This window comes from Ovis canadensis, chromosome 26 (genome assembly GCF_042477335.2).
Source record: "Ovis canadensis isolate MfBH-ARS-UI-01 breed Bighorn chromosome 26, ARS-UI_OviCan_v2, whole genome shotgun sequence".
NCBI classification, from domain to species: Eukaryota; Metazoa; Chordata; class Mammalia; order Artiodactyla; family Bovidae; genus Ovis; species Ovis canadensis.
In genome coordinates, this window is record NC_091270.1 from 35,288,134 (window position 1) to 35,313,121 (window position 24,988).

Sequence of the window (24,988 nt, forward strand, 5' to 3'; positions counted from 1 at the left end):
GCCCTCCAACTCTTGCTGCTTTGTTCAATTTCTTCTGCCCCACGGGCTGGTGGTTCAGAGAATCAGTGAAACATGGGGTAGGAGGCAGTTTAAGCATCAGAAAGTGCAGTGTGGCTGACTGGGGTTAACACAGCTTGTGATCCAATAAGCCAGATAGCGATTGGGGCTGGGGGTCAAGTCAAAGAGGATTCTTCAGGGAACTATTAGATCAAACCCAAATGTTTACTTATTTATTGAGATTTCTTTCCTTATTTTTATTTCTAGCCTATTCTATGTTAACTTATCCTAATAAATGGAATGCTATTCTTGACTCATTTTTCACCAAATGCTGATTTTATAGCTATGATGAATAGCAGCTGTTTTTGTGAGCCAACCTGGAAATTTTTCTTAGCACTAGGCTATTTATATTTTTCAGATTTATATCTTTCTACTCACCAATTTATGTTTTGGGTGCTTTAAAACAACTATGCTAATATGTAAGGTCCAAAAGACTTCTTTGCAAAAATTCATCACTATAAGACACAGAAAAACCCTGAAATCACATAATTCCAAGGTTATTATCTCTTTCAGAATGTATCCCCTCAGAATGGACATAGAATTCCTAGCACTGATAGAATTCTGAGATGGAAGCTACCTTTGAGATTATGTAAGCTTGTGACTTTCTCATTTCATAAATGAGGAGCCCAAAGTCAGAGGCTGAATGGAAACCAGAGAGCTCCTGACACTATTCTTGTTGTTCTTGTAATAAGAAGTTATACCCTGGGTCAGTTTTGCCATATGCAAACATCAGTTTACTGAACTTGTTCTTATTGCCTCCCAGAGTGGGAGGAGGATGAAATGATAAAAGGTATGTGAAGAGGATCTGGAAGTTTAAAAACAGGTGCAACATCGTATTGATTAAGTAAACATTTATTTGGAAGGTTGCAATGCAATGTGCCTAGGATGTACTGGACAAAAAAAGAGATAAACAATCAATGTCTCTAGCTAAAAAATTTACAAGCCAGGTAGAAAGGGAGATGAGTAGGAGCTAGAAAAAAAATTGGATAGATATTATTCTAAGAACTATGAACAGTTTTGTGAAATATTAGTTATGGTGAAACTTTACACACAAGTTTGCAAGGAAAAAAAGGCAGGGGGCACATTTCTTCTCTTTGACTTTTCCAAATTCATAAATGAAAAAATAATACCTTGTAATGAATGCGGGGTGTGTGTGTGCACGTGCTCAGCCCTGTCAGATTCTTTGAGACCCTAGGGGACTATATATAGCCTGCCAGGCGCCAGAGTCCATGGCATTTTCCAGGCAAGAATACTAAAGTGGGTTGCCATTTCCTTCTCCAGGGGATCTTCTTGATGCAGGAATCCAGCCCGCGTCTCCTGCATCAGCAGCGGGATTCTTCACCACTGAGCCACCTGGGAAGCCCTTATATAATGGATGCTTTGTGTCTGTATCTTTCAGTTCCTTTAGAGCTAAGTGAGGATGGCAAATGAGAACCCAATTTAGTGCCAGGGGAAAGCATCACTTCCAACAGTGAAGTCACAGGTTGATGTGAGATGCCTGAGTTAACAGCGTGTTCTAGGGCGCTAACACTGTGGCTACATTTCCAGCTTCGTCCCTAGTGCCTTGCCGGCTGGGCTGTGCTGAAACAGAGCCCACCAGGCCACACTGCATCTGGAGTGCTCGTGGCAGCGTTTTTCCCTGGCCCACCCTGAAGTCCCACCTATGCCGGGACGCTATGGAAGGAAGCCGACGGGCGGTGTGGAGCAGCGCCTGGCCCCTTCTGTCCTCCAAGAGGCCACACCCGACACAAGGCCCTCATTGTGTCTCGGGGAACAGTGACCCCCACAGGCCTACGCCGGCTGGCCTTCTTCGGGGGAAGCGAGCGGCGCTGGCTCCCGCGACCCCAGCCTGGCCAGGGGCGCCGAGGCGGCGGCGGGCGGCGCAGGTGGCTGAAGCCAGAGCCGCGCGCTCTAGGGCCGCGCGGGCGCCCGGAGCCCCGCACGCCAGCTCGCGCGGGCGCCGCCGCACCTGGGGGCGGAGCCAGTCCGCGGCCCGCCCCCTCCCGGGCGCGAAGCCCCCTCCCCGCACCCCTACCGCCGCTCTGCGGACGCGCGCAGGTGCTGGAGGCCGCGCCCGCCCAGGACCTGCGGACTCGGTCCCACCATGGAGCACATCCGCACGCCCAAGGTGGGTGCCACGGGTGCGGGCGGACGAGGGATGCTGAGCGGGCGGGAGGCCCGGCTTCCCCGCCCCGGCGCAGGCCGAATCCGCACCGCTAGCGAGTGTGGCAGGAGGCAGCGCCCGAGCATCTCCCGCTTCGCCGGGAGGCTGGGCTCCCTGGAGCTGCGGCCCAGGCCTGGCCTTGGCTGCCGCCGGATCTAACCTCTTGTCCTTGGGGGGTGCGCGGTGGACTGAGGGCTGGATGGAGGGAACCCTAATTGTCTGTTGAGTAATGGGGCTGCTGATAGGCTGATAAACGCTCCCTTCTGGTCTAGCACTGCTTAAAAAAAAACCTTTTCTTTTTTCCCTGTTGGTTGCTCTGAGCAGTGGAAAGAGAAACGAGCCTTCCTAATGACAGGTGCAGGGAAGTGAGTTAGGTGCAGGTGCGTTTGAAGGTACTCGGGAAGCTTGTTGAATCTAAGGCTTGAGACCCGCGCAACCCGCCCTTCTGCTTCTGCGTCTTCAGGCTATCTATCAACTGCAGTGGACCTTGGGCCGAGTAGACGATCAGTGTTCGCTCTAGTCTAAATGAATTATCTGTCCTTCCGTCTTCTTGCGTTTTCCAGTGGGTTGCAACTTACAGATCGTCCTCTGCTGTGCTTTGAACAACACCAGCTCTTACCAACTCAACGAAAGCAACTGGTACCAGGTCCTTCCAGTTAAATTGACCCCTGCACCAAACCTTCCTACTCATAGTTGTACTAGTGATATAATTTAGAGCGAAAAAGGTGAACGAATTCCCGATAAAAACGCTTAACTAGTGACAAAACCTGTTTCAGCAGCCAATTGCCTGTCTCTTGTTACTGCCTCTACAGCGCCTTGCCTTGCCATATTGATCGCTTCAAAACCTAGGCCCTTGACCGCGAAGTCAAAGCTAGCACTGAGCGGGCGGGACGTAGGAGGCCCCAGGGCTCCTAATGATGACACGGGGCCATTGCTCTGAAGTAAGTCCAGGAGGAAAAATTAATTCCTAAATTTTGGAGTGGTTCCTAAGTGCCTCTTTATAAAAGCAGTTTTTACAATTGTCTCATGTCAGTGGAAGAATAAAATCTTTTTGTTCGCTACATGATGTCAATTCCAGCAGTAAAATTCAGTTGTATTGATTTTGCACTGCGCAATTAAATTGTTGCATCACAGTCGGGAAATTGTAAACTTAAAGGAGAGTGCCATAAACCACAAAATAGGTGGCTCAAAGCTTTCAGGGTTTAAGTGGTGCTAAATAATTTATTCTGGAGTGAGGAATTTAGCTCATGGACTCTCTGCCCTTTCCAAGGGCATCCTTTTTATTTTTTCATGATGAAGGGAGCTCTTGATAAAAATGATGTCTAATGTGAATGTTAATAGTAATAGGGTGACATGATATCAGGTGCTTTTTTTTTCCCCTATGGAATGTGAATTTTGGGAGTCAAGGCCTTTTCTAATCTATTCAGACCCATTGTTTATAAAACCATGTGTGCAAACCTGAACAGCAAGCAATATCGTCACTTTGTTCCTCAAACTAGTTTTCATAAACACGCCGTAAGCAGTGTAGTACTTCAAACCAGAAATCACCTGTCAGGAAACAGAAGGAGATGGTGGTTGAGGAGGAGGTGGTTGTAATGGGCAGTTGTCTGAAATGTCATTGAGAGTCATTAACATTTAGGTGGAAAAAATTAAAAGTTAGAGGTTGGGTAGATCAGTCTGTTTATTTAAGTCATGCCACAGGTGTTTGAGAACCTTTCCTGTGATAGGTTCTGTGTTGTGTCCTGGGAGGCCCTGGTCTGAAGGGTTGTTGTTCATTCACTCAGTCGTATCCAACTCTTGGTGACCCCACGGACTGCAGCACGCCAGGCTCCATCCAACCATCTTGTCCTCTGTCATCCCCTTCTCCTCCTGCTTTCGATCCTTCCCAGCATCGGGTTGTTTCTAATGAGTTGGTTCTTCACATCAGGTGGCTACAGTATTGGAGTCTCAGCTTCAGCATCAGTCCTTCCAATGAATATTCAGGGCTGATTTCCTTTAGGATTGACTGGTTGGATCTCCTTGCAGTCCAAGGGAGTCTCAAGAGTTCTCTAACACCACAGCTTGAAAGCATCAATTCTTCTGCGCTCAGCTTTCTTATGGCCCAACTCGCACATCTGTACATGACTACTGGAAAAATCATAGCCTTGACTAGACGGACCTTTGTTGGCAAAGTAATGTCTCTGCTTTTTAATATGCTATCTAAATTGGTCATAGCTTTTCTTCCACGGAGCAAGCATCTTTTAATTTCATGGCTGCAATCACCATCTGCAGTGATTTTGGAGCCCAAGAAAATAAAGTCTGTTGAGGCAGCTGTAAATCTAGAGAGAAATGTGTACACAGGAAAGTGGGCAGAGATGTCAGTGGATAGAGGGTCCACTCTACCATAAAGGGTGAGGGAAGCCTTCTTCAAAGAGCTGAGTCTTAACACGCAAGATGCCAAAGAAGACCAGAAGCATTGGAGATGCTGGCAGGCAGTTGTGTACGTATGATGTGTTGTAATATATCATTACAACTTCAAAGATGCCAAAGGCCTTAACAGCGATAAAGATAGAAATGATGACACCATTCCCTGAGGTTAAACAATATAATTTTATTTTACATTTTAAAAACAATTTAAAAATTTGTCTTTAGTTTCTTTTTCTTCTAGTTTTATTGAGATAGAATGTACATATGGTGCTGTATAAGGTGTACGGTGTAATGATTCAACTTATATACATCATAAAATGCTTACTACAATAAGTTAATGACCACCCATCATCGTATAGAGAGAAAATTAAAGAAATAGAAAAAAACCTTGTGATGAGAACTCATAGAATTTATCATCTTAACTTTCATGTATAACATATAGCAGTATAAATTATATTTATCATGTTGTACTTTCCATCCCTAGTAGTTACTTATAACTGGAAGTTTGTACTTTTTGACCGTCTTTTCCCAGCCACCCCCCTTCCCATAGTCACAGATTGGATCTCTTTTTCTATGAGATTGTTTGTTTTGAGGTGCAGGTAAAAAGACTCTGATACTGGGAGGGATTGGGGGCCAGAGGAGAAGGGGACGACAGAGGATGAGATGGCTGGATGGCATCACTGACTCGATGGACGTGAGTTTGGGTAAACTCCGGGAGTTGGTGATGGACAGGGAGGCCTGGTGTGCTGCGATTCATGGGGTCGCAAGGAGTCGGACATGACTGAGCGGCTGAACTGAACTGAACAACATGCCTGTGTTAGTTCCTGTTACACAACATAGTGACTGCATAGTTTTGAAAACTTCATTTTACATTTAGAAAATATTTATCTTGGCTGTGCTGGGTCTTCACTGCTGCATGGTCTTTTCTCCAGCTGCAGTGAGCAGGGGCCACTCTCTGGTCGCAGTGTGCAGGCTTCTCATTGCGGTGGCTTCTCTTGTTGCAAAGCACGGGCTCTAGGGCACATGGGCATTAGTAGTTGCAACTCCCAGGCTCTAGAGCACAGGCTCAGTAGTTATGGGGCATGCGCTTGGTTTCTCCGTGGCATGTGGGTTCTTCCAGGACCAGGGCTCGAACCCATGACTCCCGCATTGGCAGGCAGACTCTTCACCACTGAGCCATCAGGGAAGCCCCGATTTTACATTTTTAAGTACAAAACTAATTTTCACAATGTAAATGAAAAAGGAGAGAATATTACTTAAGAGTTTGTATTGAGAATGCATAATTATTGACGGTCATAGTCATCTTTGTTTTTGGCTTCCATTATATTCTGGGGGTGTTGAATAGGTATCTTGCCTTATATTGTATGATTTCATGTGTTAGATGATTTGTGAGGCGTATACATGAAGTTTGTCTGTAGGTTTGACGTGTGTTTACCATGTGGGTAGCAGGGGTTTATTTTAAGAGGAGAGGAAATGCATGTATAATGTGCAGTTGTTTTCCTATTATAATGAAAGTCATTCATTGACTCTGCAAGCTGCATGATATCCATCACAGCCTGTGTGCTCCACTTCAGTCTCTGGAGTGCAGTGTAAGGAGACAGATGCCCATGAATAATCTGGAATGCTTTGCACATTTTTCTCTCTTGGTGTGTGTGTGTGTTTAACTGAAGCCTTTAATAGAGCATATGCTAGACAGGGTGTTCTTCTCCCAGAATGGTTCCTGTATCAGAAAGAAAAAATGTTCCAAGGTTGAGCTAGTTTGCAGTTGGGTTGAAGTGAGGACATCAAGCATTACCTGTATTCATCACAGTGAACTTTTTGTTTCTACTTCACTGTCAGGCTTTCTTTGACACTCTGAATACTCGCTGGTAAGGAAAAAACCTTGCAAGAAGCTTAGGGATAATTTGGGTTCAAGTGTTAGTTCTATAGAAAACCTTCTGGGCTTTCAGAAGTAGTTTGAAGTGTTCTGTAGGGTGTGGGGTTTTAGTATTGGATAGGTGCTAATGAGTCTAGCTGGGATTCTGGCAAAGTAATCTCTACTTTTTGTGCTTTGTCCTTTCCAGAAGACATTTTCCCCCCACATGTGTACATTTGAGTTGTGAAATAGAATACACGATGACCTCCATAGCTCCAAACTGACCTTGAAAATGCCTTCTCTTCCTTTCCACCCCCATTACCCTCAGAGCCTCCTAGCTGGTCTCCCAAGTTCCTCTTTGCTTTTCTCCAGTCCCGCCTCCACAGAGGGAGTCGGGTGATGCTTTTATGACACAGATTGGTTATGTTACTTCCCTGCTGGAATTCTCAGATTCCTTCCCTTTGTACCCAGGTTAGGGAGCAAGAATCCCCGAAAGGCCTGCCTGGATGGACGTCTGCTTCCTTGCCATCCTGGTTCTGTGACAGTCGTCTTCTTGCTTACCTTCCTCTGACTGCAGCTGGCCTTCGTGGGTTCCTCGCCTGTGACAGGTTCTTTTTCTGCCTGAGGACTTTCGCACTGCTGTTCCTCCTGGGGGATACTCTTATCCCCACTGTTTACTTGCCTAAGTTTCCAATCTTCCTGCTTTCAGATTCAGTGTAATTTCCTCAAGGAGGCTGTTGCCCCATTCTCCATCTAAATCAGGGCTGCCTGTTATATTCTATCATGGAACCCAGGTTTTCACCTTATGCCCCATGTTACATGCAAGTTTTATATTTATGCAAGTGATTATTCATCTCAAGCTCTTCTGTTAGACCAAGAGCCCTGTGAAGGCGAGGGTCACATCTCATTCACCCTTGTATCCACAGCACCTAAAATAATTTCTGGGACCAAGTAAGCACACAGTAAATAAATTAATAATTGGATAATAGAAAGAATGGGTAATTCTTTTTTTTAAAATGTTTTTTATTGTGTTAAAAGTCACATAATGTAAAACATACTATTTTAACCATATTTAACTGTACGTTTCAGTGACTCTAAGCACAGGAATGAGTAATTCTTAATTTCAGCCCTCTGGTTTTTAGTTTTTTCTTTAGTAATCCAGGCCTCTTGTGCATTGTACCCATGACTAGCTATGATATTGTCAGTCTTCTAATAGTATAAAGTACTTGTGGGTATCAATATAGTTTATAAAATTGATAGCATATATATATAATGATATGTATTTTGTCATTATATATAGTTTTAATGAGACAGAATTAAAATAACGTAAGATTCCCCATTCAGCCTTTTCAAAGTGTAAATTTCAGTGTTTTTAGTGTATTTACATTGTAGAGTTCCTCTCACCAGTATCTTATAAGGAACATTTTCATCAGCCCCTAAAGAAACCCATTACCTGTTAGTAGTCAGTGCTCATTCCCTGGTAGCTGCGATGATACAGAATCTGCCTGCAGTGCAGGAGACTGAGTTCAATCCTTGGGTCAGTAAGATCCCCTGGAGAGGGAAATGGCAACCCACTCCAGCATTCTTGCCTGGAGAATTCCATGGAGAGAGAAGATCGGCGGGCTTTTAAAGTCCATGGGATGGCAAAGAGTCAGACATGACTGAGTGACCGACACTGTCTAGGTTCATCCAACTCATAGCAGATATTGGTGCTTCATTCTTTTTTATTACAGAATGATATTCCATTCTGTGGATTTACATTCTGTTTATGCTTTCATCAGTTCAGTTCAGTTCAGTTGCTCAGTTGTGTCCGACTCTTTGCGAGCCCTTGAATTGTAGCACACCAGGCCTCCCTGTCCATCAACATCTCCCGGAGTTCACTCAGACTCACGTCCATCGAGTCCATGATGCCATCCAGCCATCTCATCCTCGGTCGTCCCCTTTCTCGTCCTGCCCCCAATCTCTCCCAGCATCAGAGTCTTTTCCAATGAGTCAACTCTTCGCATGAGGTGTCCAAAGTACTGGAGCTTCAGCTTTAGCATCATTCCTTCCAAAGAAATCCCAGGGTTAATCTCCTTCAGAATGGACTGGTTGGATCTCCTTGCACTCCAAGGGACCTTCAAGAGTCTTTTCCAACACCACAGTTCAAAAGCATCAATTCTATGGCGCTCAGCCTTCTTCACAGTCCAACTCTCACATCCATACATGACCACAGGAAAAACCATAGCCTTGACTAGGCGGACCTTAGTCGGCAAAGTAATGTCTCTGCTTTTGAATGTACTATCTAGGTTGGTCATAACTTTTCTTTCAAGGAGTAAGCATCTTTTAATTTCATGGCTGCAGTCACCATCTGCAGTGATTTTGGAGCCCCCCAAAATAAAGTCTGACACTGTTTCTACTGTTTCCCCATCTGTTTCCCATGAATTGATGGGACCAGATGCCATGATCCTCGTTTTCTGAATGTTGCGCTTTAAGCCAACTTTTTCCCTCTCCTCTTTCACTTTCATCAAGAGGCTTTTTAGTTCCTCTTCACTTTCTGCCATAAGGGTGGTGTCATCTGCATAGCTGAGGTTTTTGATATTTCTCCCGGCAATCTGGATTTCAGCTTGTGTTTATTCCAGCCCAGCATTTCTCATGATGTACTCTGCATAGAAGTTAAATAAGCAGGGTGACAATATACAGGCTTGACGTACTCCTTTTCCTATTTGGAACCAGTCTGTTGCTTCCTGACCTGCATACTTGTTTCTCAAGAGGCAGGTCAGGTGGTCTGGTATTCCCATCTCTTTCAGAATTTTCCACAGTTTATTGTGATCCACACAGTCAAAGGCTTTGGCATAGTCAAGAAAGCAGAAATAGATGTTTTTCTGGAACTCCCTTGCTTTTTCCATGATCCAGCAGATATTGGCAATTTGATCTCTGGTTCCTCTGCCTTTTTTAAAACCAGCTTGAACATCAGGGAGTTCACGGTTCACGTATTGCTGAAGCCTGGCTTGGAGAATTTTGAGCATTACTTTACTAGTGTGTGAGATGAGTGCAATTGTGCAGTAGTTTGAGCATTCTTTGGCATTGCCTTTCTTTGGAATTGGAATGAAAGCTGACCTTTTCCAGTCCTGTGGCCACTGCTGAGTTTTCCAAATTGGCTGGCATATTGAGTGCAGCACTTTCATAGCATCATCTTTCAGGATTTGAAACAGCACCTCCACTAGCTTTGTTCATAGTGATGCTTTCTAAGGCCCTGATTATTATGAATGGCACTGCTGTGAACGCTTGGGAGAATATAACTTTTTATTGTTTTTATTATTATTGATTTTTGTTACACATTTAAACAGTTTCTTAGAGAAACAACCTAATGAGATGAAGTTATACTCACATCATTCCAAATTCACTTCTAATTTGTGATAATATGCCCTTTTTATATAACCATAAGTAGTATGCTTTTTCTCTTAATGACCTTTTTACCCACCATTATTTTGCATGCTTATTTTATATTTGAATGTCATCTGCCTATATATTGTTTTAATAATTATGTAGTATTCATTTGAGTGTGGTTTGCTGAAACTATATCCACTCATAGGGATTTGGGTTTTGTGCCCCTAGGAAATCCCCTAGTACAGGTTTCTCAGTGTATTATTTGCCCAGAGTGGAATGAGGACAGTAGGAACAGTCTTCATAAGGATTCTAATAATGAGGTATCTTTCAGTATTGGAGGGCTTCTCATATGGCCCAGGGTTTAGAGAAACTCTTTGTAGTCCCAGAGAGCAGCAATGGAGGGACTGCAGAGGAGATCTTGGCTCCATGTAGAGAAGTTCTTTCCCACAATTATCCCTGTTGTGGGGCTTCCTGGATGGCGCCAGTGGTAAAGAACCCACCTGCCAACGCAGGAGACATAAGAGATGCGGGTTCAATCCCTGGGTCGGGAAGATCCCCTGAAGGAGGGCATGAGCACCCACTCCAGTATTCTTGCCTGGAGAATCCCATGGATGGAGGAACCTGGCAGGCTATAGTCCATGAAGTTGCAAAGAATCAGACATGACTGAAGTGACTTAGGGCACACACATCCCTGTTACAGAAATTAGTGGATGACAGGTGTTTTATGCAGAGTCAGGGTGACTCTTGTCAGTGGAGACACGAAGGTGTTTCAGGCATCTGAGGGGAGAATAGACTAGAATGGTGCTTGGATTTCTTCTGAGCCCAGTACCCGGCTACCCCAAGCTTCCTACTTCTGATGCTGAGAGCTCACTCTGTCCCTTGGCAATCCATGACCACCATGGACAGCTCTAGACATTAGGAAGTTCGCTTTATCTGGCTCACTGTTGTTTCTAGTAATTGCGTCTAGCTCTGTCCTGTGGGATGTTCCCCACTGCATCAACCCTCCTTCCAGAAAATGGCCCTTTGGCCACCTCTGTAACCCTTTCCTGCTACCTGAGTGGTTGGCTTTTCACTGCCTGTTCTGGCAACCAATCAGTGACTTGGTTTTAAGTTCTTTTATATCCTGGTTTCCTTTCTCAATGAGTTAAAACAAACTAACAAACATGTGATTACTCTCGGTTTTGTTGAACTCAGGGGGAGTAAAGTTTGCTAACTATTTTTCAAATTTAAATACCATCCAGCCACAGCTCAGTGGCCTTCTGGGGAGCTGACTGTGGAAGGGAACATGAAGTTATCTCCACACATTGAGCTGCAGAGTCGGGTCTCCCTGCCTTTTCCTTGAGTGATAGTATTGTACACTTTGCTTTGTTAAGTGTTATCTCATTGTACTTAGGGCTTCCCAGGTGGCTCAGTGGTGAAGAATCTGCCTGCCAATGTAGGAATTTCAAGAGATGCGGGTTCCCTGGGTCAGGAAGATCCGTTGGAGAAGGGCATGGCAACCCATTCCAATTTTCTTGCCTGGAGAATCCTATGGACAGAGGAGCCTGGACGGCCACAGTCCATGGATTTAGCTTCTTGCCCACTGCCCCGCCTCCCCCTGGATTTAACTTCTTACACACGCTCACGCACCCCTTAGTGGATTTACCTTGTTGCTTAATCCCTAGCTCTATTCTTTGGGGTTCTGATGCACATGTGCCATTCCTCTCAGCCAGGCACCATCCACAGCCTTGCCCTCTGCTATTACTTCATCCGTGATCTCATCCAAGAAAGAAACTGAATTAGGCGGATGTGACTTCTTAGTAGCTTAAGTCACTTTGCCTTCATCTCTCAAGCTCTCTGTCCTGGTAACAGATACACTAGTTCCCTCAGCTTGGTGCCAGCTACCGTTTGATAAACTTGCCCTCTGTCACCTCTCCAGATAGCTCATCAAAGACAAAAATGAAGTAGTCTGTGAGTGATTGAGTGAATCCTCGCGCTGACTGATGATTTCCTTTTCTGGGTTCATACAAAATTCCATTTTAGAATCTTGCCTGGAATGAATGTCAGACCCACCAGCTTATAATTCAGAATTCCACACCCCCATTTGAAAATAGCAACCTCATTTGCGAGATCTGTCATAGAGATTCATAGAATCATGAGGAGGCTGGCTTTGTGCCAGTCACTATCCTCATACTGTCAGCACCAAGTGTTATATCTTCTTTCATCGTTATTAAAAAAAATATTTTCAGGTGATAATAGTGTATTGCCTTTTGATTCCATAATAGGAAAAATATAGAAATTAGCCACTGTTAATATTTGAGTTTATTTCCTTCTGACTTTTTTCTTTGTATGAATGTTCAAATTTTTTATTTGCTTGTTTAGAAATTAAGGATTTCTCAATTCAATTTTGTACTATGCCTGTTTTTATTTACCCTATTGTGGTCTTTGAAAACGTGCTTTTAGAAGACTATGTGATTTTCTTTTATCATATGGATATGTCATTATCACATTAAGCATTTCCCCATAAGGCTGTTCCAATAATATAATGATGAATATCTTATTTATTATTTGCATATGTGATTACTCCCTCAGGATAGAGCCCTAGATGAAATTACTGTGTCTCAGAAGATGAACAATTTTATGGCCGATATGTGTTGCCTAATGACTTTCCAAAAACGTTATATTAAGTTTCAGAAATGGAGTACAGTGTCTCTCTCACTGTACCATTGCTTTATTATGTAAAAATATTTGTTAAAGGGGGATAGTGCTGCTTTAGTTCATTGCATGTAGTTTTTTTTTATTTCTAATAAGTTGAAATGTTTTTCAAAATTAAGTTTATTGACCATTTTGTTACTTTTTTGAATTGTCTATTTGTATCTTCTACCATTTGAATAACTGTTGCTTTTATGTGTATGTATAGTCTGTGTGTGTATAATGTTTAATGCTTTCAGTTCAGTTTAGTTGCTAAGTGGTGTCCAACTCTCTGCGACCCCATGAACCACAGCACACCAGGCCTCCCTGTCCATCACCAACTCCCAGAGTCCACCCAAATCCATGTCCATTGAATCAGTGATGCCATCCTACCATCTCATTCTCTGTCGTCCCCTTCTCCTCCTGCCCCCAATCCCTCTCAGCATCAGAGTCTTTTCCAATGAGTCAACTCTTCACATGAGGTGGCCAAAGTATTGGAGTTTCAGCTTTAGCGTCACTCCTTCCAAATAACACCCAGGACTGATCTCCTTTAAAATGGACTGGTTGGATCTCCTTGCAATCCAAGGGACTCGCAGGAGTCTTCTCCAACACCACAGTTCAAAAGCATCAATTCTTCGGCATTCAGTGTTCTTCACAGTCCAATTGTCACATCCATGCATGACCACTGGAAAAACTATAGCCTTGACTAGACAGACCTTTGTTGGCAAAGTAATGTCTCTGCTTTTTAATATGATGTCTAGGTTAGTCATATCTTTCCTTCCAAGGAGTAAGCGTCTTTTAATTTCATGGCTGCAATTACCATCTGCAGTGATTTTGAAGCTCCCCAAAATAAAGTCTGACACTGTTTCCCCATCTATTTGCCATGATGTGATGGGACCAGATGCCATGATCTTAGTTTTATGAATGTTGAGCTTTAAGCCAACTTTTTCACTCTCCTCTTTTCTGCCTTAAGGGTGGTGTCATTTGCATATCTGAGGTTATTGATATTTCTCCCAGCAATCTTGATTCCAGCTTGTGCTTCCTCGAGCTCAGCGTTTCTCATGATGTACTCTGCATAGAAGTTGAATAAGCAGGGTGACAATATACAACCTTGACGTACTCCTTTTCCTGTTTGCAACCAGTCTGTTGTTCCATGTCCAGTTCTCACTGTTGCTTCCTGACCTGCATACAGGTTTTTCAGGAGGCAGGTCAGGTGGTCTGGTATTCCCATCTCTTGAAGAATTTTCCACAGTTTGTTGTGATCATCACAGTCAAAAGCTTTCGTCTTTGTCAAATGAAGCAGAAATAGATGTTTTTCTGGAACTCTCTTGCTTTTTCCATGATCCAGTGGATGCTGGCAGTTTGATCTCTGGTTCCTCTGCCTTTTCTAAAACCAGTTTGAACATCTGGAAGTTCACGGTTCACATATTGCTGAAGCCTGGCTTGGAGGATTTTAAGCATCACTTTACTAGCATGTGCTGCTGCTGCTAAATCACTTCAGTCGTGTCTGACTCTGTGTGACCCCACAGATGGCAGCCACCAGGCTCCCCCATCCCTGAGATTCTCCAGGGAAGAACACTGGAGTGGGTTGCCATTTCCTTCTCCAACTAGCATGCGAGATGAGTGCAACTGTGCGGTAGTTTAAGCATTCTTTGACATTGCCTTTCTTTGGGATTGGAAGAAAACTGACCTTTTCCAGTCCTGTGACCACTGCTGAGTTTTCCAAATTTGCTGGCATATTGAGTGCAGCACTTTCACAGCATCATCTTTCAGGATTTGAAATAGCTCTACTGGAATTCCATCACCTCCACTAGCTTTGTTCGTAGTGATGCTTCCTAAGGGCCACTTGACTTCACATTCCAGGAGGTCTGGCTCTAGGTGAGTGATCACACCATCGCTGAGATGGAATTTACATACTATAAATTTACTCTTTTGAAGTATGCAATTCTGTGCTTTTTTGGTGTGCATTCACAGTTACATAACCATTACAGTTATCTTAATTCCACAGCATGTCATCACTCTAAGAAGCAGCTCCTTACCGTAAAGTCATTCTCCCTTTCTCCCTTGCCCCTGCTATCCCCGGCAATCATTAATGTACTTTCTGTCTTTGTGTATTTCCCTTTTGTGAACATTTCATATAAGTTGAATCATGCAGTGTGTGGTCCTTTGCGGCTTGCTCTTTTTACTTAGCATAGTGTATTAAGGATGGTTTATTCAAGCTTGTCGTATGAACTAGTGCGTCATTTCTTTTTCTCCATTCTGTGGGTATATCACGTTTTGTTTTTCAGGTGTTGGACATTTGTGCTATTCCTGTTTTTTGCTATTAGAAGTAACGCTGCTATGAACTCCTATGTGGAAATTTTTGTGTGGGCATATGTTTTTATTTATTTTAGGTGGAATTTCAACTCCTTTGAGTGAAACTGCTCTCATATGGCAATCCTTTTTTAACGTTTTGAGGAACTGCTGAACTGTTTTCTGGAAGTGACTGCACCATTATCAGATCCCAGCAACAATGTGTGAAGGTTCCAACTTTTTCCCGTCTCTGCCAGCGCTTGTTATTGTCAGTCTCCTTTATTCATTCCAGGAGGTGTGAAGTGGTAATCATCACGGCTTTGGTTTGCATTTCCCTGATGACTAATTGTGTTGAGCGTATTTTCATGTGTTTAATGACCATTTGTGTATCTTTGAAGAGCTGTCTATTCAAATCCTTTATTCATTTTTATTGGGTAATTTGTCTTTTTAATTATTGAGTGGCAAAACTTCTTTATATATTATGGATATAAGTCCGTAATCCGTATAATAAGTAATCCGATGTAAGTCCGTAAGAGGTATGACTTGCACATGTCTTCTCCCAGTCTGTCAGTTTTTTTTTTCACTGTCTTGATGGTGTCGTTTGAACACAAGGGCTTTCCTGGTGGTTCAGATGGTAAAGAATCTGCCTGCTAATAGAGGAGACCCAGGTTCAATCCCTGGGTCAGGAAGATCCCCTAGAGAAGGGAATGGCTACCCACTGCAGTATTCTTTCCTGAAGAATTCCATGGACAGAGGCACCTGATGGGCTGCAGTCCATGGGGTCACAGAGTCGGACAAGACTGAGCGACTTACACTTTTTTTTTAAAATGCAAAAGTTTTGAATTTTGATGTCAACCTTACCCAGTTTTTCTTTTGTCACTTGTCCTTTTGGTGTCATATCCATGTTTTTTTAAAAAACTCCTTTTTTTCCTGATTAAAAATGTAATACAGAAAATTTAGTTCAAAAAAGCAGAAAGAAAATGAAAGCCGTGCATAATCTCAACACCCAAGAACCACTGATAACTTTGTATCTATTGCAAGCCCTTTTCTTTGATAGCTCAGTTGGTAAAAAATCCTCCTGCAATGCAGGAGACCCCAATTCGATTCCTGGGTCAGGAATATCCCCTGGAGAAGGCTACCCACTCCAGTATTCTTGGAATTCCCTTGTAGCTCAGCTGGTAGAGAATCTGCCTGCAAAGTGGGAGACCTGGGTTTGATCTCTGGGTTGGGAAGATCCCCTGGAGAGAAGGGAAAGGCTACCCACACCAGTGTTCTGGCCTAGAGAATTCCATGAACGGTATAGTCCATGGGGTTGCAAAGAGTCAGACATGACTGAGCAACTTATCTTTATATAAACTTTATAAGCTATATACATATAACTTTTCTTTGTATAAAAATAGGAAAACAACATAAAACAAAATTAGGTCTCTTTTATTTTTGTGTGTGTGTAATTTTGGAAAGTGAGAACCTGTGTTTTGCATCTAATAGCATACCATAAATACATTTCTTACTTAATTAAACTTTCTTCTGAAAACTGATCTGTCGTCACTACACGATCTCACGTTGTGTGGAGGCATTATAAGTTGTTTAGGGTTAGAAGGCAATCACTTCTCCATGGGTCTTAAACATTTCTGCACTTTTGCTCTGAAGTTATCTTTTTCAAGGGTGATTTTGTAGTGAACCACCTTGGAAGAAAGACACAGTTCCCCCCCTGGGCAAAGGGCAGATTTGTTTGCTGTCTGGGATAAGAAAGACAATATTTTCCTCGGGGGCAGAGGTTGCTCAGGCTTGTTAGCAGCCCTCTTACCAGATTGGCATGTGGGCGGCTCTGGGCTCTGAGTTCTTCATCTGGGAGCTGCTGTGTGCAAGGCCTGTGCTGGGCACTCTTTTCCTATAGACTGGAGAGGGGGCAAGGGAAGGGGGCGAGGGGAGAGGGTAGGCGCCTGGCACAGGCCTGGGGCCCTGTGTTCTGGGTTGGAGAGAGTCACGGAGTCCAAGTTCCTGACCCTGGGGTCTTGTGTCTTCTGTCAGCATCCTTGATACCATGGATGATACTAACTTGTGAGGTTGCAAGCAGATTAACATTTCAGACATTTTACAGCTTTTAACTAAGTTTATTCTAGGCTTCAAAATCACTGCAGATGGTGACTGCAGCCATGAAATTAAAAGACACTTTCTCCTTGGAAAGAAAGTTATGACCAACCTAGACAGCATATTAAAAAGCAGAGACATTACTTGGCCAGCAAAGGTCCATCTAGTCAAGGCTATGGTTTTTCCATGTATGGATGTGAGAACTGGACTATAAAGAAAGCTGAGCGCCGAAGAATTGATGCTTTTGAATTGTGGTGTTGGAGAAGACTCTTAAGAATCCCTTGGACTGTAAGGAGATCCAACCAGTCCATCCTAAAGGAAATCAACCCTGAATATTCATCGGAAGGACTGATGTTGAAGCTGAAATTCTAATACTTTGGCCACCTGATAGGAAGAGCTGACTCATTGGAAAAAACCCTGATGCTGGGAGGGACTGGGGGCAGAAGGAGAAGGGGACGACAAAGGATGAGATGGCTGGATGGCATCCCTGACTCAATGGACATGGGTTTGGGTGAACTCTGGGAGTTGGTGATGGACAGGGAAGCCTGGCATGCTGTGGTTCATGGGGTTGCAAAGAGCTGGACACAACTAAGCGACTGAACTGAACTGAACTGATTCCTTAAAATATCTGATATTTATTTGCTTCCGTTTTGTCACTAGAACAAATAACTGTGATAAACATCAGTGTTTAAATTGTTGGGCAGATCTCTCTGTTGCCTTAGCTTAAACTTCTGCAGTGTGTTTGTGGGGTCCGTTTCTATATATACCGTAAAGATTTTTTACGTCATCTGCTCCATTTGCCGTTGGAGTTGTGTCGGCTTTACCACTGTAAGCAGAACTTTTTTCTTTCTTCTTAGGAGAATGATAAATGAAGCATTGCTGTTGTTCAGTCTCTGAGTCACGTCCAGCTCTTTGCGACCCCGTGGACTGCAGCATGCCAGACTTCCCTGCCCTTCACCATCTCCAAGCTCATGGCCATTGAGTCAGTGATGCCATCCAGCCATCTCATCCTCTGGGACTCCCTTCTCCTGCCCTCAATCTTTCCCAGCTTCAGGGTCTTTTCCAATGAGTCGGCTCTTCACATCAGGTGGTCAGAGTATTAGAGCTTCAGCAAGTGTGGTTTCTCATTAATTTATATAGCTTTGCTTGTGAGATTGAATATACTTTTGGTGGCTGCTGTAACACTAGCAATATAGTGATAGTACTGGTGAAAGAAAATCCTTCAGTAGTACTTTCTGTGTGCTAGGCACTCGGTTCATTAGTCCTTAAAATAACTCTATTAGGTAAGTATTGTTATTATCCCTGTTTCACAGATGAGGAAACTGAGGTGAAATGTTGGTCAGCTGCAAGGAGCAGAGGGAGGATTCAGAAGCAGACAGTATAGCAATGATTGCGTTCTCAACTCCGCTGTCTTGTATTTGGATGTTAAGAGCAGGAGAGAAGGTGGTCTGGGTTCCCAGTGCTTTGCACTCTCAACCCTCCTCACATTCTTGCCCCGAGGGAAGGTATCAGACATTCCTCTCATTTTTTCTTATTATTGCAAGTTGGTTTTGTCAAAAGAACCAAGGTCAGCCTTTTGTTAAAGACTGTCAATCCTAAAGAAAATCAGCTGTGAATATTCACTGGAAGGAGTGATGCTGAAGCTCTAATACTTTGGCCACCTGATGTCAAGAGCTGACTCATTGGAGAAGACCTTGATGCTGGGACAGATTGAGGGCAAGAGGAGAAGAGGGTGATAGAGGATGAGATGTTTGGATGGCATCACTGACTCAATGGACATAAGTTTGAGCAAACTCCGGGAGATGATGAAGGATGAGGAGGCCTGGCGTACTGCAGTTTGTGGGGCTGCAAAGAGTCAGACAGGACTTAGTGGCCAAACAACAACAAGGACAGATTATTGCCCAGTTGTTAAGGGCTGTTCCATTGCCCAGTATTTGACAATACTGGGGAGGTAGCCTGCGTAATCAAGTGCATGATCTCAGTTCAGAAGCAAGGCTGATAAGTTTATTACAGTGAAACACACCACTTAAGGGATGTGTGTATAGTTGTGGCTTATTTGTATTGTTGTATGGCAGAAACCAACAAAACATTGTAAGAAAAAAAACTAAAAAAAAAAAAAAAGAAAAAAAAGTATAGCTGTAGCAGTTACATTTTCTTTAGTTTTCTGAGTTGTGGCTAAGTGGGAGTTATAGTCAAGCATTCCTCAAAACCACCTATGTGTGTTGAAATCCTCACTTCTAGTAGGTTTAGCAAAAGTGTCGTTGAAGTCTGGGTTGTCTGTGGGTACAGAGCGCATAATGTGTCGTAGGCCATAAGAATCCCTATTCATTTTATACTGTGTAAGAAAGCAGGTGAAAGTGAAAGTTGCTCAGTCGTGTCGACTCTTTGTGACTCCATGGACTATACAGTCCATGGAATTCTCCAGGCCAGAATACTGGAGTGGGTAGCTTTTCCCTTCTCCTGGGGATCTTCCCAACCCAGGGATCAAACCCAGGTCTCCCGCATTGCGGGGGGATTCTTTACCAGCTGAGCCACAAGGGAATTCCAAGAATACTGGAGTGGGTAACCGATCCCTTCTCCAGCGGAATGCAAGCAGATTCTTTACCAACTGAGCTATCAGGGAAGCCCTTTCTAATTAGGGGGACCCACTCCAGTACTCTTGCCTGGAAAATCCCATGGACGGAGGACCCTGGTAGGCTGCAGTCCACGGGGTTGCACAGAGTCAGACACGACTGAAGTGACTTAGCAGCAGCACACTGTATGTGTGTGTGATGGTGAAAATTCTGTGAAGAGAAATAGCACAATATAAAGAGGAGAGGGATGTTGGTGGGAGTGAGTTAGGATGGGTCTGTTTGATAATAGGCTGATAATACAGCCTTCCTGATAAAATGACATTTGAGCAGAGGCCTGCAAGTGAGGGAGCCGATTACCTGCTCACCTGAGGACAGCAGAGGGTCTGGAAGTAGGCGCCTGTTTGGAGTCGCAGGAGCAGGAAGCCAGGTGGGTGAGGGGCAGGGATGGGGTAGCTGTGGGGAGCGAGCTTTAAGCGGGAGCAGGGACTCTCACTCTGCCTGTGGGGAGATCCACAGAAGGGATCCGAGCTCTGGCTTACCTTTAATAGGATCTTGGGCAAAAATAAACTGGATGCAGGTGGGAGGGTAGGCAAAGGTAGAAGGGATGAGGGTAGCAATGGAGATGGAAATAAACCAAATATATTTAAAAGTAGAGTGGTAAGGATTTACTAATAGAGTAGATAAGAGAGGAGAGAAGAAGAGGCATCAAGGAGAGCACCTAGGTTATTTGCTCCAGCCTGGAATGGTGGATTGCTAAGACGGGAAGAGCCACAGGAGGAGATTGGAAGTGAGGGGAGAGGGACCCTGGGGCTCAGTTTTGGACACACCGAATCTGAGATGCCTGTTGGGCACACAGGTGATTTCCTTAGTGGGATGGAGGCAGCCTGTCGAGGAACTGCAGAAGGACAATGTGAGACTGCATACTTTTTGAAAATAGGGCTGTTTCTTTTTTATCACTTTATAAAGATCTCAAATCCTTTAGAAGGTAGTCTGATGTGAATAAAGTCAGTCATGAAATACAAATTCTGGAAACTTTCTCATAAACCATATATGCTTGTATGTTAGGTCAGAGTTCCCTATGGATTTCATTGCGTCTAAGGACTAGCATCAAATTATTTTCAGTTGAATATTGAATTATGTGTCTTGTAGGTAAATAATATATTTTTTTTTGTTTAGTCGCTAAGTCATGTCCGACTCTTTTGTAACCCTGTGTACTATAGCCTGTCAGGCTTATTCCCAGTAGCTTAATTTTATTTTTTTTTCCCCCCACCTTCACCTATCATTTATCAAGATGAACTGTAAATAGATACATTTTCCAGCATGAGAGGAGTGTAATATTTAAAGGTGTGCTAGATGATTCCTTTGTAATAAGAAAGATTCTGCCGTGCTTTCTCTGGCTCAGATATTTGCACCTGTTTTCAAAAGGCAAACAAGTACCTTTATAATTCACCAATAATAACAAAATCCAAGCAGCTCAATTAAAAACTGGGCAAAGACTTGAATAGACATTTCTCCAAAAAAGACATCCAGATGGCCAGTAAACACCTGAAAAGATGTCCAGCATCACTGTTAGGGAAATGCAGATTGAAACCACAGTCGAATGCCACTTCATATCCATTAGATGGTTACTGATAACAAACAAACAAAAATAAGTTTTGGCAAGGATGTAAAGAAGTTGGAACTCTTGAGCATGGCTGGTGGAAATGTGAAATGGAGCAGCTGCTGTGGATAACAGTTTGGCGGTCCCTCAAAAACTTAAATATAGAATTACTGTGAGGGTCCAGCAATTCTGTTCCTACATATATGCCCCAAAGAATTAAAAACAGGGACACAAATAGACACTTGTATGCCTATGTTCATAGCTGCACTAGTCACAATCAATTACTATAGTATCATACAGAGTAGCTTCACTACCCTGAAAATCCTGTGTCCCACTTACTCATCCCTCCCATCCCAGCCCTTGGCAATCTCTGATATCTTTGTGTCTTCACAGTTTTATCTTTCTCAGAATGTCATACAGTTGGAATCATCCATTAGGTAGTCTTTTCAGTTTGGTTTCTTTCACCTAATAATATGCATCTAAGGTTCCTCCATATCTTTTCATGACTTGATAATTCATTTCCTTTTAGTGCTGAATACTATTTCATTGTGTGGATGTATCACAGTTTACTCACTCACTTACTGAAGAACATCTTAGTGGCTTCCAAGTTCTGGCAATTATGAGTAAAGCTGTTATAGACTTCTGTGTACAGGTTTTTGTGTGAATGTAAGTTTTCAGCTCCTTTGAGTAAATCCGAAGAAAGTAATTGCTTGATTACCTAGTTAGAGCATGTTTGGTTTTATAAGTAAACCATCAAACTTTCTTCCAATGTGACCATACCATTTTGCATTTCTATCAGGAATGAATGAGAGTTCCAGTTGCTTCACATCCTTGTCAACATTTGATGTTGTCAGTATTTGTATTCTAATCAGCATGCAGTGGTAGCTCATTGTTGTTTTAATTTGCATTTCCCTGATGATGTATGATGTAGGGTGTATGCTTATTTGTCATCTTTATGTTTTTGGTGAGGTGTCTGTTAAGGTCTTTGGCTCATTTTTTAATCAGGTGTTTTTTATCAGAAGTGCCTTTTGGAAATATTTTCTCCCAATCTGTGGCTTGACTTTTCAGTTTTGTTTTTTGGCAGTGTCTTTTTTTAAAAATTTTAATTGGAGGCTAATTACTTTACAATATTGTGGTTTTTCCCATACATTCACTTGAATCAGCCATGGGTGTTCCCCATCCTGACCCTCCCTCCTACTACCTCCTTCCCCATCCCATCCCTCAGGGTCTTTTACAAAGCAGAAGTTTTCAATTTTAATTAGCTCTCACTTATCAATTCTTTCTTTTGTAGATCATGCCTTTGCTGTTGTATTTAAAAAGCACTGTATTTAAAAACCATCAAGATTTTCTTCTGTGTTATATTCTAGCCAGATGTTCATTTTTAATTGTGTCATCTATATTTGTATTGTTGAGTTGTAAGTCTCTGTATATTCTGGATACCAGATCTTTATCAGATATATGACTTGGAGATATTTTCTTCCATTTTGTGGGTCATTTTTTTCACTTTCCTATTATTGTCCTTCAGTTCAATTCAGTCGCTCAGTCGTGTCCAACTCTTTGCGACCCCATGAATCGCAGCATGTCAGGCCTCCCTGTCCATCACCATCTCCCGGAGTTCACTCAGACTCACGTCCATCGAGTCCGTGATGCCATCCAGCCATCTCATCCTTGGTCGTCCCCTTCTTCTCCTGCCTCCAATCCCTCCCAGCATTAAAGTCTTTTCCAATGAGTCAACTCTTCACATCAGGTGGCCAAAGTACTGGAGTTTCAGCTTTAGCATCATTCCTTCCAAAGAAATCCCAGGGTTGATCTCCTTCAGAATGGACTGGTTGGATCTCCTTGCAGTCCAAGGGTTAGGGGCACAAAAGTTTTTGATTTTGATAAAGTCCAATTTCCCTACTTTTTCTTTGTTTGCTCGTGTTATATGCCATATCTAAGAAACCATTGCCTACTCCAGGGTCATAAAGGTTTACACTGTGTAGTTCTTTGATCCATTTTGAGTTAATTTTTGTATATGATATGAGACAGAGGTCTACATTCACTTTTTTGCATATGGGATTCCAGTTGTTCCAGCATCCTTCACTGACTTTCCTTATTCCCTTTGTCTGCACAACCATGTGAAAAATTATTTCCCTATAGATGATCAGACCACAGATGCTTGGGTTTCTTACTGGACTCTTGGTTCTGTTCCTTTGATCTCTGTCCTTCACTAGTACCACACAGTCTTGATTACTATAGCAACGTATATGATCTTGACTGAGTCACTTGAGGTCTCCCAAAGCCTTGATTTTTCCATCTGTAACTCATTAGGACATTAAACAAGAGGATACATTGAAACACTTAACGTGCCGTGTAGTAAATATTTTCTGTTTTTATTGTATTTATTATCATCATCATTGGGAAAGGAGGTGGGCACAGGTTTGTATGGTGGAAGAACTTTGACAAAATTTGAGAATAAAAATTTTTTTCTTAATCCAAACATTTCATTTGACTTACACATTCACTTCATTTCCTCACCGTACGATGTGGTTGAGTACTTTTTCCTCTGAAGGCACTCAGCAAAGAGTCCCTTCCCGCCACCCAACTGTAGTTCATATCCATATTGGAGAGCATATTTTTATTTTATAAAAACATTAATTTCATCAAACACATGGATTTGGGGAAAAGTGTCGAGTTTTGCTCAGGAAGCCCCCGCTGTGGCTTCTGTTCCCTGGAGAAGAAGCCTCCATGACATCATCGAGAACTTCTGAGAGAGAGTTCCCTTTGGAGTGGATGTGTGGGGAGGAAACTGAGAAATACACTGACTTGTCTTTTTTTTAGTGGGTGAAAATAACATGGTTACATTTACGCCTGCATTAAAGCTTTCAGAAGCTTCATGTCTTACAGTGAACACATTATACACCTTGAAATATTTGAACGCTTATGAGAAATGATCAAGACGTGAACACATAGCCTCCTACGTTTGTCCATTGGACATTCATTTATTTATTCATGGATTTCAGCATTTGTCACTTGACCTCACAGTATTGACTGATTTGCCTTTAGTTATCACCTCTGTCACATCTCCACAGGCAAACAGTGTCTGAAGTGCTTGTTTTCACAGAACCTGTTTACGTATATTTTCTCATCCTTATTTAAAGGTTATTTTTATTGGTTTTTCCATGGTGAATGGGACACACTGTGAAGTATGCATGAAAGTAAACTTCTTGACCGAACATCCAGGATTTCGTGACTCTGTCCCGTGTGATGGTTCTGTTTCATATTCTTCTATTGCACTCAGAGGGAGGCCAAGAAACTCATTTTGTACCATACTTCTTAGGCCAGGAACAGTCAAAACTATTTTTTTCTAGTGGCCTTTCCCCTAGTGGACAGCGAATTGAAGCCTTTGGGAGTTAAAGTTACTTCCCAGGACACAAGTCCAACCCTTCCTCCCACAGCCATTTAAAATAGGTTAAAAATAACCCCCACTTAACGTTTTGTGGCAGGCTATGACAGCTTTATAAAAATTGTATGTTTACTTTTCTCCTCTTTTTCATGTATTAAAACACTGCTTATCACAGATTCCCGGAGAAAGAAATTTATTGCCAAGCTCTGAAAGAAAGCCTTGTTCCTCAGGGCATGTAGCAAAGCACAGATGATTTTGAACGTTTGGGACATCGTTGACTTCCACATGGGAGTGAGCCATTCAGCCTGTGGGAGTAGTGGTGGCTTATCATAGGGATTCTACCTTCTTGAGCTGAGCGAGTCAGTTCAAGTACTCTATTCATGACTTTATTCTTCACTTGGACCTTCAACAGCTATTCATTGAGTGCTCTCTGTAGGTCAGGTGCTGTTTTAGGCCTTGGGGATCCATCTGGTGGTGAATAAGACAAGCTCCCTAGTTGTGTGGTACTTACGCTGTAGGAAAGGCA

The 24,988-nt window shown here is 42.9% G+C and overlaps 1 protein-coding gene across 2 annotated transcripts in view; it reads left to right on the forward strand.

The window, feature by feature from the left end:
• The first annotated feature begins 2,058 nt into the window (after positions 1-2,058).
• Positions 2,059-24,988, forward strand: part of MTMR7 (myotubularin related protein 7) — a 130,229-nt gene continuing 107,299 nt past the window's right edge. The window contains exon 1 of one of the 2 annotated variants that reach the window (XM_069573327.1): positions 2,059-2,185. In XM_069573327.1, the coding sequence (XP_069429428.1) occupies positions 2,162-2,185 (24 nt within the window). In that variant the 5' untranslated portion in view covers positions 2,059-2,161. The remainder of the gene's footprint in view (positions 2,186-24,988) is intronic. The other variant, XM_069573328.1, reaches the window with a different exon arrangement.